General features: G+C 57.5%; 1 protein-coding gene across 3 annotated transcripts in view; it reads left to right on the top strand.

Moving 5' to 3' along the window:
• The window catches only part of ADAM11 (ADAM metallopeptidase domain 11), a 50,778-nt gene extending 38,133 nt beyond the window's left edge, over positions 1–12,645 (top strand). For 2 of the 3 annotated variants that reach the window (XM_059726905.1, XM_059726903.1), the window contains exons 20-26: positions 470–533; positions 2,385–2,484; positions 2,974–3,093; positions 3,698–3,866; positions 4,402–4,516; positions 5,397–5,487; positions 7,257–8,743. In XM_059726905.1, coding sequence (XP_059582888.1) covers positions 470–533; positions 2,385–2,484; positions 2,974–3,093; positions 3,698–3,866; positions 4,402–4,516; positions 5,397–5,487; positions 7,257–7,305 — 708 coding nt within the window. In that variant the 3' untranslated portion in view covers positions 7,306–8,743. Of the gene's footprint in view, positions 1–469; positions 534–2,384; positions 2,485–2,973; positions 3,094–3,697; positions 3,867–4,401; positions 4,517–5,396; positions 5,488–7,256; positions 8,744–9,437 lie in introns of those variants that run through there. The other variant, XM_059726904.1, reaches the window with a different exon arrangement.
• Positions 12,646–13,045: the final 400 nt, after the last annotated feature.

Genomic DNA, 13,045 nt, shown 5'->3' with positions numbered 1-13,045 from the left:
TTCACACATGTGGGGTTGCATGTACGTATGATCCCCACAGGGCTGACTTAGACATTTCAGCTTGCCATGAGGGGCTGGGCCTCAGAGTCAGGTCTGTGAGCATGTGTATATGCTCCCTTATGGAACTGACTCATTCTCACAGGCTTGCAGGTGTGGATATGCTTCCTGCAAGGGGCTGACTTACATGCTTAGGTTCACTCAGGAGCATGCACACTCCTTCTGAGGGAATGAGTTACACACTCAGGTTTGTACTAGCACACATGCACACGTTCTCCATCAACTGCACATTCGGAGTCAGTCCCCTGTGCAGCCCAGATAGATGCGTGTCCCCAGTATACACGGGCAAGAAGGCACTGATGGCCTCACGCAGTATCACCGTGGTCCCCATCACATGTTGTGAGCTGTGCTTGTGAGCACACAGTCTCCTGCATGTGCCTCTTTGTGAAACCTGGGCTTCTCTGCTCTTCAGGGCCGGTGCTATGGTGGCAGGTGTAAAACCCGGGACAGGCAGTGCAACGCGCTGTGGGGACGCGGTAAGTGCTTCTTGACCCTCCTGGCCTGCGAGCATACCTTGAGCTGGGAGTGTAGCACAGAGCTGGCTGGGGGCAGCTCAGGACAGCAATGGGGCAAGGAAGGGCAGAAGAGCACTGGAGGGTGGGTCTTGGAGGAACCCAGGGCCAATAGAGGCCATATAAACTGGTCTCTGCCACTGAGGCAGTGAGTGCGCCCTGTGTGTGGGTGCAGATCCATCTGTGACACACGGCCTGAGATCCATGGCTCCTGCCTGGGCTAGGGTCACTGTTTCCTACCTCCCAGAGATGTTAATCATAGGAGAGACCTCCAGTGCTGAGTCAATGAACAGGACAGTTCTCCCCCTGTGTGCCTCTGCCCATCTCTGCCTGCCCTTCTCTCTGCATGGTGGATGCAGGCCTGTCTCCAGCAGTCCCCCTCCCCCAGGCTCCTGTTGGTGAGGTCAGAATTGGGCCTAGTCTTGCCATGTTATTCTCAAGCAAAACCATGTTAAAACCCATCTGGTTCCAGTGATGCTCCAGCTCCTTGATGATCAGGTGGTGGCACCTTTCCTGGAGCCATGGGGGCCCATGGCCTGAGGGGCTTTGCTGGACCACACATCCTGAACCCCATTGCCTTCCCCACTTGTGCAGGTGCTTGCTCTAGTGCAGAGGAGGTCCAGCATACCCCCCAGTGGAACAAATGCCCTGCACTCATGTGATCATGCAAGCAATAGCACAGAGGAGAGGGCAGCAGAGAACCTGGCCACATTACTGTCCCCTGATATATAAGTGAGGGTAAAGGTCTGGCTATGTAAAATCAAAAGGCCAGGCCATCAGCCTGTGGGTCTGGTTCTCTTTCCCATTGAGGCTGAGACCGGTGTCACTCCAGTGGAATCTCTCAGCTGACACCTCTGGGCTGGTTGAACGAGCCAGGACTGGCCTGCCTGCCCGTCCCCCTTTGAGTTCTGGACCAGCCATTTGCATTGTGTTCATCTCACTTGGCACTAGGGGTTGTCTCCAGCTGCTCTTGCTGTTTTACCCACCCCTTGTTGGAAGAGCAGTTTCCGCATGAGGAATTAGATTTGTTGTGAAAGCAGCATCTCTGCTTGCCTTAGCTTTTGGACCAAGCCCTGCTATAGGGGCTCCTTCACTTCTTCTCATTTATGGTATATAGGGCTGGAGTGTTGTTGTTGTCATGGTCCAGGAAATATGCAAGAAGCTGGGTGGGGTGGGCTGCTGGTAGCTTTTATTGGACAACTGAGGAAGACTGAGCCCTGAGGAAGCCCAAAGGCTTGTCTAATATCACTCCCAACTGTACAGCTGGTCCAGAAAAAGCTACCACCCAAACCACCTTGCTTCTCTCATTTCTCCCCTCAGCAAATCCAGTGATTGCAGACACAAGGACCGGTCTGTTTGCTGCTGTCCATGTGACTGGTGTGCATGGTCTGTACCATGCGGTAGGCTGTCACCCATGGCCCAGGGGAAGGAGCCCAGAGCGCTCCCAGGAGCCAGCTTGTATCCTGGCTCTGTCACTGACCTGAGACAAGGTGCCTGCCTCTCAGTGCCTCAGTGTCCCGGTCAGAAGGGCTAGCACCACCTGCCCTGCGCATAGATTATGGGAGTGCTTGCCTTATGGGAAGAGCCCCCTAAATGCCTATCCCATGCTAACCTGACACACATGTCCCATGTGCTCCTGGGCATGTGAACTGCCGGGGAGGTGCCCCAGTGAGATGTGTGCCAGGACACACTCCCTCTGCACCAGTGCCACCTGCTGCCCAACTGTGGCATCCCCCCTGCCAGGATCCTTTGCAGCTGGGATGTGGGCAGCAGCCAGGCTTGGGGGTGATGCTTGCTCTCTTCTCCTGCCCCCAGCTGCAGCCGACAGGTTTTGCTATGAGAAGCTGAATGTGGAAGGGACTGAGAGGGGGAACTGTGGGCGCAGTGGCCGGGGTTGGATGCAGTGCAACAAGCAGTAAGTGAGCCACATGTGCTGGAGCAGGGGCTGCCCCTCCTAGGGTGTGCTGATCAGTAGGGCAGGCACTTCAGCATCCCTGTCCATGCCAGCAGCAGCGCTGCAAGCAGCCCCAGCACCCCTGCAACTTTCACCCCTGCCAAGGGATCCTACTGCAGCCATCCCCCATCTCCTCCCTGCCTAGCCACCTCCACCCCCTTCCTCAAGTCCTCTGCCTAGCAGTTGTCACTTCTCCCTTTGGGTCAGTGGGCAGTGCCACCCCCTTTGCTGTTCCCTCTCTGCAACTAAGCCCAGCCCCCTGGATGTTGGAGTGTCAGCTCCTGCCTGGGGAGCAGGGCATGGCCAAGGTGTGGCTGCTTGGCTGGGGACAGTGATCTTGGTAGCTTGGCTGTGTGTCGCCCCTACCCCTCCCGGGCCTGCACGTATGGGCAGTGAGAGGGTTCCCAGCCACAGGCAGGTCAGATGCTCTGCTTTGTCTCTGCCTCACAGGGATGTTCTGTGCGGATACCTTCTGTGTGCCAACATCACAGGCACACCCCGCCTGGGCGAGCTCAGTGGGGATATCACCACCATGACCTTCTACCACCAGAACAGATACATCGACTGCAGGTGTGTTGGGCAAGGGGCACTCAGCAGCTGGGCCAGGCCAAGTTCTCACCCTCGGGTCAGTGGAGGAGGTCTGGGTTAGCTGTTGAGCCTACTCAGCACGTGGCTGAGCTGGGAGTCCCAGCCGGCTCTCCTGGTCTTGGAGAGCTCACCAGGTCAAGGAGGGACCTTGTTGAAGAGCTGAGATCAGGGAGTGGAGAATCACTCACCAAGCATCTTATCTTGGCCAGGTGGGTGGGTGGTCTCAGTAGTGGGCCCCTTCTGCTGATCCAGCCATGGTGGGGCTGTCTCCATCACTCTTCCCAGCTCATAGTCCTATGAAGTCTTAATTCACGCCATCACCCCAGGGCACCAGTTGTGCAACAGATGCTCTGATCCACAGAGGAGAACCCCTGAGCCAGGGGAGCTCACCACACTGCCAGCAAGGAGTCTCCCTTGGCAAAGATGAGGCCCCAGGCTTTTACCACTGAGCCTCCACCACAGGAGCAACCTTGGGGGCCCCATGGAATGAGTGGTGACAGCTGCTTCTCTTCCTCCATCTGCCTTGTCCTGTGAGCACTTTCTTTCTCTGATTTATCTACTCCCTTTCCCCATTGTCGATATCCAGGGGTGGGCACGTCCAGCTGGTGGATGGCTCTGACATGAGCTATGTGGAGGATGGCACACCCTGCGGCCCCAGCATGTTGTGTCTTGACCATAAATGCCTTCCAGTGTCAGCCTTTGACTTCAGCTCCTGCCCGGGCAGCTGGGATGGGAAGATCTGCTTTGATCGTGGGGTGAGTCCTTGCTGGGGATGGAGTGCAGAATACAGGGAGGGGTTCTTCCTAATTCCCATAGCATGGGAGAACATTCACATACTCCCTCCAGCTTGGGGACTGCCTATCCCTGCTTCCCCAGGTGTCAAGGCCAATATACCATCCTGCCTGGTGGGGATGCTCTCAGGCTAGGTCAGTGGGGTGGGTAGGAATTGCTCAAAGGCTATGAATCCCTTGGTTCTGTCACACCTATTCCTGGCTGCCCACATGGTGGTGGATGGGGAATGGGAGTTTAAGGTGTGTTCTGCCATGGGACACTGCAGAGTCTACATGGATGAGGCCATGGCTGTTGCTTCTCTGGCCAGGTCTCACTGTACAGCTCTGACCCAGGAGAGCATGTGCTATTTGCTGGGGTGGTGGAGCCAGTTCTGTGGTCCATCATGGCCTGGGTGCTTCACAGCTGTGGGGAGCATAGTACCTGAAGCCATGCTGCCCTGGCTAAGGGTTGGGTTCACTGCCCTATGGCACTCACCCGCCTCCCATTCCCCTGCCACAGGTCTGCAGCAATGAGGGCAAATGCATCTGCCACGCTGACTGGACAGGCAAGGACTGCAGTGTCTACGACCCCATCCCGGAGCCCAAGCCCACAGGCGAAACGGAGAAGTACAAGGGTCCGTGTGAGCCAGTAGGAGTTGGGGAGAGGAGGGGTACTTCTTTGCCAGGAGCTACCTGGGGCAGTTAGCAATGGCTGTGAGCCCCTTGCAGATGCCATGCCCTACCCAGAGGCATGGCCTCAAGCATCCTGAGAGAAACCACTCCCTCTTCTGACACATGGGACATCTGACACATGGAGCCTCACCACTGGGGAGCCCCACCCCTGTATTCTCCCATCTGGGACCCTACTCATGGGCATTTACCTGGGAACTGCACTAGTCGTGCTCCTCCATGTGGGACCTGACCCCTCCAACAAATTGCACGGTCTTGCTTACACTCCTCACCCCTTTCTTGATTCTCCCAGCCAGCAACTTTCTTCTAACTGGGAATTCCCCCCATGGCACTGCCAGCTGCAGGCCCCAGAAAAGCAATGGTGGTCTCTGCTCAGGTTCTCTCCAGGGTGTGCTGATATGTAGCCTAAGGACTGTGGTGCTTTGACAGCACTTGGGGATGGGGTGGCAGGAGTCTTTTGGGGTGTGTGCTGAGCCCAGGGTTCTGGGTGAGGCCCTGCCACTCCCCTGCCTCACAGTCAGAGCCGGGAGCTCAGAGAAGCCCCTTAAGGGCTGGGCTGGCTTCCACTAGAGTGGTGCTGGTGGGTGAGCTCCCCTGTGGCAGACACCACATGACCTTCTCTTCCTAGAGCCAAGCCAGGCCCAAACCCAGTGCCTAGCACGTCTCTGGGGAGGGGGCCAGGAGACTGCAATAAAGGCACTGTGTGGGTAGGCTGTGGGTGCTTGGTCTGCCTTGGTGCCCTCACTAAGCACTGCTGGTAGGTGGATGTCTGTGTTCCATGACTGACATGTCCCCGTGCTCCCCGCCCTGTCTCCTTTGTCACAGGTCCCAGTGGCACCAATATCATTATCGGCTCCATCGCTGGGGCTGTGCTGGTGGCTGCCATTGTCCTAGGGGGGACTGGCTGGGGATTTAAGTAAGTAAACACTGCATGCCTCTTCCTGATTGCCTTCTCCCCTCCAGCTCAGGAGTCTTACTGTACTGTGTTGCCAGCTGCTGCAGGCACGGGCAACCCCAAGAGGGAGTATTTCCTAGACAATGGGAACCTTTGCATGGCTTTGAGACTCTTAGCAGACTCTGGGGTGCCCAGATCCATTGCTAAGAGGCCAGTTGCGGTCAGCTGTGGGCAGGGGGTGATGTTGAAGCAACCCCACCCCTTGGTCAGTCCTGGGTCAACCAAAGGCTGAGACCTGACCCAAACATGCAGAGGAGGAGAGGGGGCTGGAGGGCAAAGGGCATGACTCCAGCCAGGCTGCTGGAGAGAAGAGAGGAAGAAATATCTTGATGGGGGCAGGGAGACTCTGGGACATGTGGTGCCCCCTCTGCTGTGCCCTGTCAGCCTGTGGGAGTTCCAGGGGAGTCCACAGCTGTCTTGTGGGGTTTGAAGTGGGGAGCTGTTGGGGGCTGCATGCAAGGGGTTGTGTATGGTGTGAGCCCTGCCGTGTGGCGACTGCACATATTGCTTGGCATGTGCTCCTGTGTGGAGGGGAATGTGGGCCTGTGCCCTGACTCGCGTGTGCCAGGTGTCTGCAACAGGCCACGAGACCTGGCAGCACTGAATGCCAGGGTGCTTTGGACCAAGGGCCCTGAGGCCTATTGCAAGGAGGAGCTCATGGAGTGAGCTCTCACTCCAGCCAGCTCTGGTTGATCGGTTCTTTCTAGCCAGGCCATGGGAACCAGCTACAAAGCCTCCCCTGGGTACTCCTGTCCCCTGGCTGGGCCTGCAGGGCTTGCTGGTCCCTTGTGGCCTGCCTGGTGGTAGCCATAGCCTCTCCCTCCAGCTGTCACTGGTATTCAGCTGTCCCTTGCTTGCTGCATGTCATGCTGCATGTGGCCAGTTGTTTCAGCCCTGCTGCTTTTGGGGCCTGTGCACTGAGGCTCTGCAGCTAGTGACAGGAGGCAGATGTTCCCCCCAGGGCTGGGCTTTGTCCAAACTCTCCCTTTCTTGCCTGACTCGCAATGTTGGGACCAGACGAGCCAGTGTAACTCTGATCTCTCTCTCCTGTCAGCCCAGGGGCACCTGCCTAGTCACACAGGGCTGGGCTAGCATGGAATTTAAGAATGTGCCCAGGACCCATGGAAAGGGACTTGAGCCCAGGCAAGTGAGCTGTGTCCTTGGAGAGTGGCTCCAGCAAGGCACCCCCAGCCCTGGGTAAAGGCTGTTGCTGCTTTCCACAGGGGTGCCTGCTGCCTGGCCTTCAGGGTCCAGCTGGTGCCTGTGAGCCCATCCAGAATGGGTGATGCCCATTGCTCCCAGCCTAGCAAAGGCCACACCAAAGCTGCGTGGCCCATGAGCAGCTCCCCTGATTTCTGCTGCTGGACCCACTGACCTGGAGCCAGTTCCTTGGCCTCACCTGGGACCAGCTCTCCATAGAAGGAATTTTTCATTGGCCAGGCTGGTTTGCTGCTCCTTGCCCATATCTGTGTCCTGAGGTGCCCAGTGGCCCTGCCTAGTAATGGCAGTGGGGTCATCCATGCCCTGTCTATGGTGGGAGAGAGGAATTAGCCATGGAGGGCAGAGCTGCCTATACGGTGATGCCTAGCATGCCCAGGAATGTTGGATTAAGCTAGGGCAAGAGCAGCTGGGCTGGCCCTAGAGGCAATCACTAACCCCCCCCATCCTTCTTTCTCTTTCTCTCTCCTCCCCACTCTCCCTTCCTCCCGTCCTTTCCTCGCCTCCCAAAGGAACATCCGGAGAGGAAGGTACAACCCGGCTCAGCAGGGGGTGGTGTAGCTGCCTCTCATCCATCTGCCACCCACTGCCATCCCACCCATCACATCACATCCCATCCCACCGCTGCTGTCACCGTCCTCCTCATCATCACTGTTGGCCTAGACTCTGCTGCCAGATCCTTGCTGGAAGCTGTTCCTGGCCAGCCTTGAGGCACCTTGGCAGGGTCATGCATGGCACAGGCTGCTACCAATGACCCCATCGATCCACCTCAGCTATAGCACCAGCCTTGAGGCATTGCCCTCTGCTGCCTGCCCCCTCCCTTAGGCTTGAACAGATATTTCAGGGCTCTCTCAGGTGTCCCGACAGGCAGATCCCCTCCACCTGCTTGGTGCTTTGAGAGCACAGGCTTAAGGCAGTGGTGCCCAACTTCTTGGCCCCGCAGGCTGGAGGAGTGGTGTAGCATTGGTCTGTGGGCTGGGTCCAGTGCACACCAGACTGGGCCCTATCCTCATGTGCCCATGCCCTGAACCCATGTGCAGGATTGGGCCCCAGCCCCACACATTCTGGATTGGGTTTACTGGCCCACCTCTGGCTCCGCACATGTTGGATCAGGCCTGCCCTGACCCTATGCGCACTGGATTGGGACCCCAGCCCCATGCATGCTAGATCGTGCCCACTGCCCTGGCCCTGTGAATGGGGGACTTGAGCACCCCTGGCTTAAGGCAAGGAAAGATTAGACTGGACCATGCCTGAGAGGCAAGCAGCAGTAGGGTCAGTCCCAAGGGGTCAGGACACTGATCCCTCCAGTCCCTTGTCAAGGCCCCCAAATGCTGCCTTCAAGGACCTCACTCTGATCCCAGCTGTGCTGGGGTGTTGACATGCAAATGGTGCACCCACGAGTAGCTGGCCGTGAGTTCACCTGAAATACGGGCCCTGGGTAGCTGGCCTGGGCTCTCACTGGAGGGGCTGGAGTTGCAGTCCCCTCTGCACAGGCTTCCTGGGGGCAGTGAGGCTCCACCAGGCCTGCCCACAAGTGGAGCTGCCTGCTCTGGGCTGCCCTGGCAGCAGAAGTTGGGTCCTCCCATCACATGCAGTGGTGATCCTCCCACCCATTTCCTGTGTGTCATAGTCATAAGTCTCTCTGCCTGTGTGCGTCCCCTGTGTGCTGCACCCATCTCTGGCCCCTGCACCCGCCTTGCTCTCCATCCTTAGGATGTGTAAAAGAGCCAGCTTGCTGCTAAGGCCAGAGCCCCATATCCTATCAGCTCCTTTAAGGGGGTGCCCTGGAGTCAGAGGTGGGGGTGAAGCAGGGTTCCTAACCCAGAATCCTGTGCTAGTCCCTGTACGAGGAGACCCCCTGATGGCTACTATTGCTCAGGTTACTAGGCACTTAGGGGTCCCTTGGCCTGTCCTGGAGGCACCAGACTGGCATGACTGTGCTGACTCACCTTGGCACCATTTATTGCATCACCCCAAATAATAAAGTCCCCATATTCGAGCTTGCTTCCTGCCATGCATGCACTCGCTGGCCCCTGCAACCTAAGCCTGGTAGTTTGGGCTCTGGCCAGTTCCCAGGAGAGGGCTCCAGCGGCACATGATGGATACTGCTTGGATCAGCCCCATGTGTTGGGCATGAGCTTCCAGGGGGCCATTTACCCTGTTGCAGTTGGGTCCCTAGCACAGCAGGGGCACAGAGGCCTGAGACAACCCCCTCCTCCCCCTCCCCCCAACGCAATACGGGGAACAGTGTAGACACAGGCAGGGCTGGGGCCTGCGCCATGCTCACTATGGGGCAGCAGTGCAGGCCATGCTGCTTCATTTCACGCCTGGGTCCTCAGCCTACCAGTTGGTGCTTTGTGCCCAGAGGGGCACTGAAACCACAACACCAGTATGGGGAAATATGGGGGCCTTGTAGTTCTGGGTCAAAGTTTTGAGCCGAGGGTGAGGAGGGAGGATCCCTTGACACCACCCCAGGCTTGGGGGCATAGGTCCCTGCTCCAAGGACCTGAATCACATTGGATTGGAAAGGGCAGACTCGGAACCACCAAGTGGCATGTGAGCATCATGGGGTGACAGCCTTGTATACTGGCTCTTTTAAAACCACTGGGGCATTGCACAAATGTGTCTTCACTCATCTGCATCGCCACCTGCACACTGCTGGCACTAAAGCACACCCCACTTCTATGTTTCAGGTCAGGAGGGGCCTAGCGTAGCTGCCCACCTCTGCGGCAAGCAAGCGGCTCTGCCTGCCCGGCCTCGCCCTCGTGATAGGGGCAGGAGAGCTCACAAAACAAACCAGGCACCAAAACAGTGATGCGATTAAACAAGCCAACAATCAGCGCAAGTCTTCCACTGTGCCCCGCTGCCGCTGGGCCACCGGAGGAGTGTGCCTGAGGCTGCCCACGCGGCAAGTGAGCAGGGAGTGGGCGCGTGGCCTTGCCCCATGGGGACCCCTGCCTGGATAAGCACTGCTCAGCCCCCTCCCACCCACGGCCGGCCACGCACATGCTCTCCTCGTCTTGGTCTCTAGCTTTCTGTCCTGAATAAGGGACCAGCTGCCCGTCCCTGCCTGAATGTAGCTTCCACCCTCATGGCACTGACTTGCACCCCTCGCTGTGCTCTCACAAAGGAATGTACCCATTCGGCCCCTTTGGGAGGGCCCTGCGTGCCCGGCGAGATGAGGGGGGCCGGTGTGGACCCTAGTGGCAGATGAAGCAGACCTGGGGGGCGGGAAGAGGATGGGGTTGGAGTGGCTGTGTGGCCTGACCTACTTGAAGCTTCGCCTGCCTGTGGTCACTTGTCTCTTGTACGGGCCGGATGTGGTCTGCTGTCTGTCCCGCGTCTGTGCCCATGCTGGTCCCTGGCAGGGGTGGCAGGCTGCTACTGCAGGGACTGGAGTACTACAAGGGACATTTTCTATTCAAAGCAACACAATGAATGTAGCCACTGTGGTGGCAAGCGGGGGCGTGGGGAGATGGGGCTGGGGTCTGGGCAGTGTGGCTCTTCTACTGGCTGTGATGGCTGCAAACCAGGGGGAGGCAAAGGCAGGCACTGACTCCCCAGTGGGCAGCTCTATGTCCTACAGCTGTCAGGGGCAGAGGCTCCATGTTTAGATTCTGGCAAATCTCGTTACCTCTCTGTAGTGTGGGCAGTGCACTGAGCCCCCTCTGGGCTCTTGGACATGGGGGCAGTGCTGCCAGGGGTAAGTGCCCCCAGGTCCTGCCTCTGCCCTGGGAAGAGACTGATCCATTCCAGCCTTTTCTCCTGTGCTCTGCTGAGCCCAAATACCTGCTCCCTCCCATGCCTGAGTGCTGGGTAGGGAGGGATGAGGCTGGCAGGAAAGCTAGCCTTGCTCCCCTCTCCTGGCTCAGGCAAGTACAGATCTTCATGTGCCTCGTCAGTGCTGACCCCCAGGGCAGGGCTGGGGCCTTGCTGCAGGCCAGGGCAGGGGCTAGCAGAGAAGAGGGCTTGGGGAAGAGGTCAAAGGAACAGCATGGGAGGCTGGGGGGAAGAGCAGTCAGGGGTTAGTTTCCCCCTCCCTCCCAACCTGGGCAAGGAGCCTGCCTCCCTCTGGGAGACCTTGTAGCCTCCCGGTGTAGTTCCACAGCTGGAGATCAGGCTGCCCGTGCCTACCTGAGGCCTTCCCTTCTGGGAACTTTGCATATGCCTGCCCCTGCTTTGCAACCTGCTGGGGTCTGAGCCAAACCCCCAACCACCAAAGAGATCAGATGCTCCTTGCCACTGCATGGCTCCTCTGGTAGAGGCGGAGCTGGTCCCCTGCTGCTTTGCAAAGTACCAGGCTCTCCCACCCCACAACTGGTCCCTGGGAAGTGACTTTCCTTGGTCTGGGGAGTGGAGTGCAATGCCCAGCCCCATGGTGCAGCCTGGGCAGCAGGCAGGAGATGCCAGGCTGGTCCCATGGGCAAGGCTGGTTTAACATGAATCCCCCTGCCCTTCCTCCCAGCTGTTAGAAACACTTTGAGGGGATGGGACCCCAAGGAGTGGCCTGGGTCCTCCACACAGACTGCCAGCCTTAACTCTCCTACCCAGGGGCAGCCCCCCACCCCCTTTGCCTAGCAGGCCACCCCCTGGCCTTGCTTTGGCTTTCTTCTCATGCAAAGACTCATTGAAAGACCAGCCTCTGCTGCTGGGCCCTGTCACTGGGCAGGGGCGGGTGACAGGGCAGTGCAAGGCATCAGGCACCACAGCCTGTTCCTGCAGACAGCTGTTGGGCTGGGGGTGGAGTTTGTTGCCCCTTGGCCCTAGAGTAGCTCCAAATGCTTCCCAGCTGGATTTGGGGGTGGAGGGGTGTTGCTCAGGACTTGTTGCAATCCCCCTCTGGAGCAGGGAGCAGAGCAGAGCATCAACTCTCCCCCTGGAAATGTGGGAGGGCTGTGCTGTTCTGCAGTCAGCTGGATGGTGGAAACATGGCCCTGGTACCACTGAGGTCAGTGAGTGACTTGGGCATCACACCAAGCTGGTAACGTGTTTTGTTGCTGCTGCTTGTTTCCTGTAGATTCCTTAGGCCTCTCTGCATGTCTTTGTATGGTCCATACCTTAAGTATTTTTATATAGAGGCAGTCACCATAGCAATTAACTTCTCTAAAGCAGGAATATCACCATGACCAGGGACACGGAACAGGCTGGCCCAATTTTCCACAGTGAGAAGCTTTAAAAGCAGGAACCTGAATGCAGATTTAGGCCCTAAATGAGTGGCTTGGTTATCAAAGCTGCTGACCGCTGTGCTTCAAACCTCTGAGACTCTCCCAGGTACTTGCATGTGTCTATGGGCAGACTTTGGGGCCAGCCTCACAGTCCTGATTTAAAGATGATGGCCACTAAAAACACAAGCAGTCTCAGCAGTGTTGCCACATTCCCAGCTAGTGCAACGCAAGGCCACCGGCAGCCTTTATAAGGCTGACCTGTTCTAGGGGGTTTCATTTCCCAATCCTTGGCCAGTAAAACAAGGCTGGTCTGACTCAAATTCCAGCACAACGCTGCCAAGCTGAGGCTGCAAAACCACGGGACGGATCGCTAAGAAGTCAGGGGAGAAGAAATCTAAAAGGTCTTGGAAACATATGGGGCTGTGAGGGTCAGAGCTGCTGCTGCAAAACCCTGCAGTAGCTGCAGCTTTGGGGGGTCACAGCTCCAGGGGCTGAAATAGATGGGGTTGGGGACCACAGTGAACTGACCTAAACCAAAGAAACTGTCTAGTATGTTTTCACTATTGCAGCTAACTAATGGCAAGAAGTCCAACAACTGCATCAGTGGTGAAAACTGAAGTAGTGCAATGGGAAGGGTGACCCAGAATGCCAGGAGAGCAGCAGGATCCAGGGGCAAAGGGGACTGTCACCCAGGCCATGCCTGTAGGTCTTGTGTTAAAAATATCAACTGCCTAAATCTGCTTGTGGTTATCTGGTTCATTGAGGGATTAGCGTGGGTACCCAAGGGGAGGCTGTGGGACAGAGATGCAGCTCACTGCAGCCACATGCTCACTGGCTGGATTTATCGTACATATGTGGCATTGGGGAAGTGCTGCCAGCACTGGTAACAGATGGGTCCTGTCGTCCCCAGGTAAGGGGGAGGTGATGCCAGTGCCCAACTCCATCTCGGACAGGGCAGAAGGTCTTTGGGCAGTGCTGGGTGTGGGCCTTATCTGGAGCTCAATTGTGGTGGAGCTGCACAGGTCTATAGGGCACTTGGGATTGTGTGTGTGTGTGTGGGGTGGGGGGGTGTTTGTGGTGCCTGGCTCTATAGAGCACATGCACATGGGGCTGCATGGCATTTGAGTCTGCGTGGT

Source organism: Alligator mississippiensis, chromosome 4, assembly GCF_030867095.1.
Source record: "Alligator mississippiensis isolate rAllMis1 chromosome 4, rAllMis1, whole genome shotgun sequence".
NCBI classification, from domain to species: domain Eukaryota; kingdom Metazoa; phylum Chordata; order Crocodylia; family Alligatoridae; genus Alligator; species Alligator mississippiensis.
This window is presented reverse-complemented; position numbering and strand designations above follow the sequence as displayed.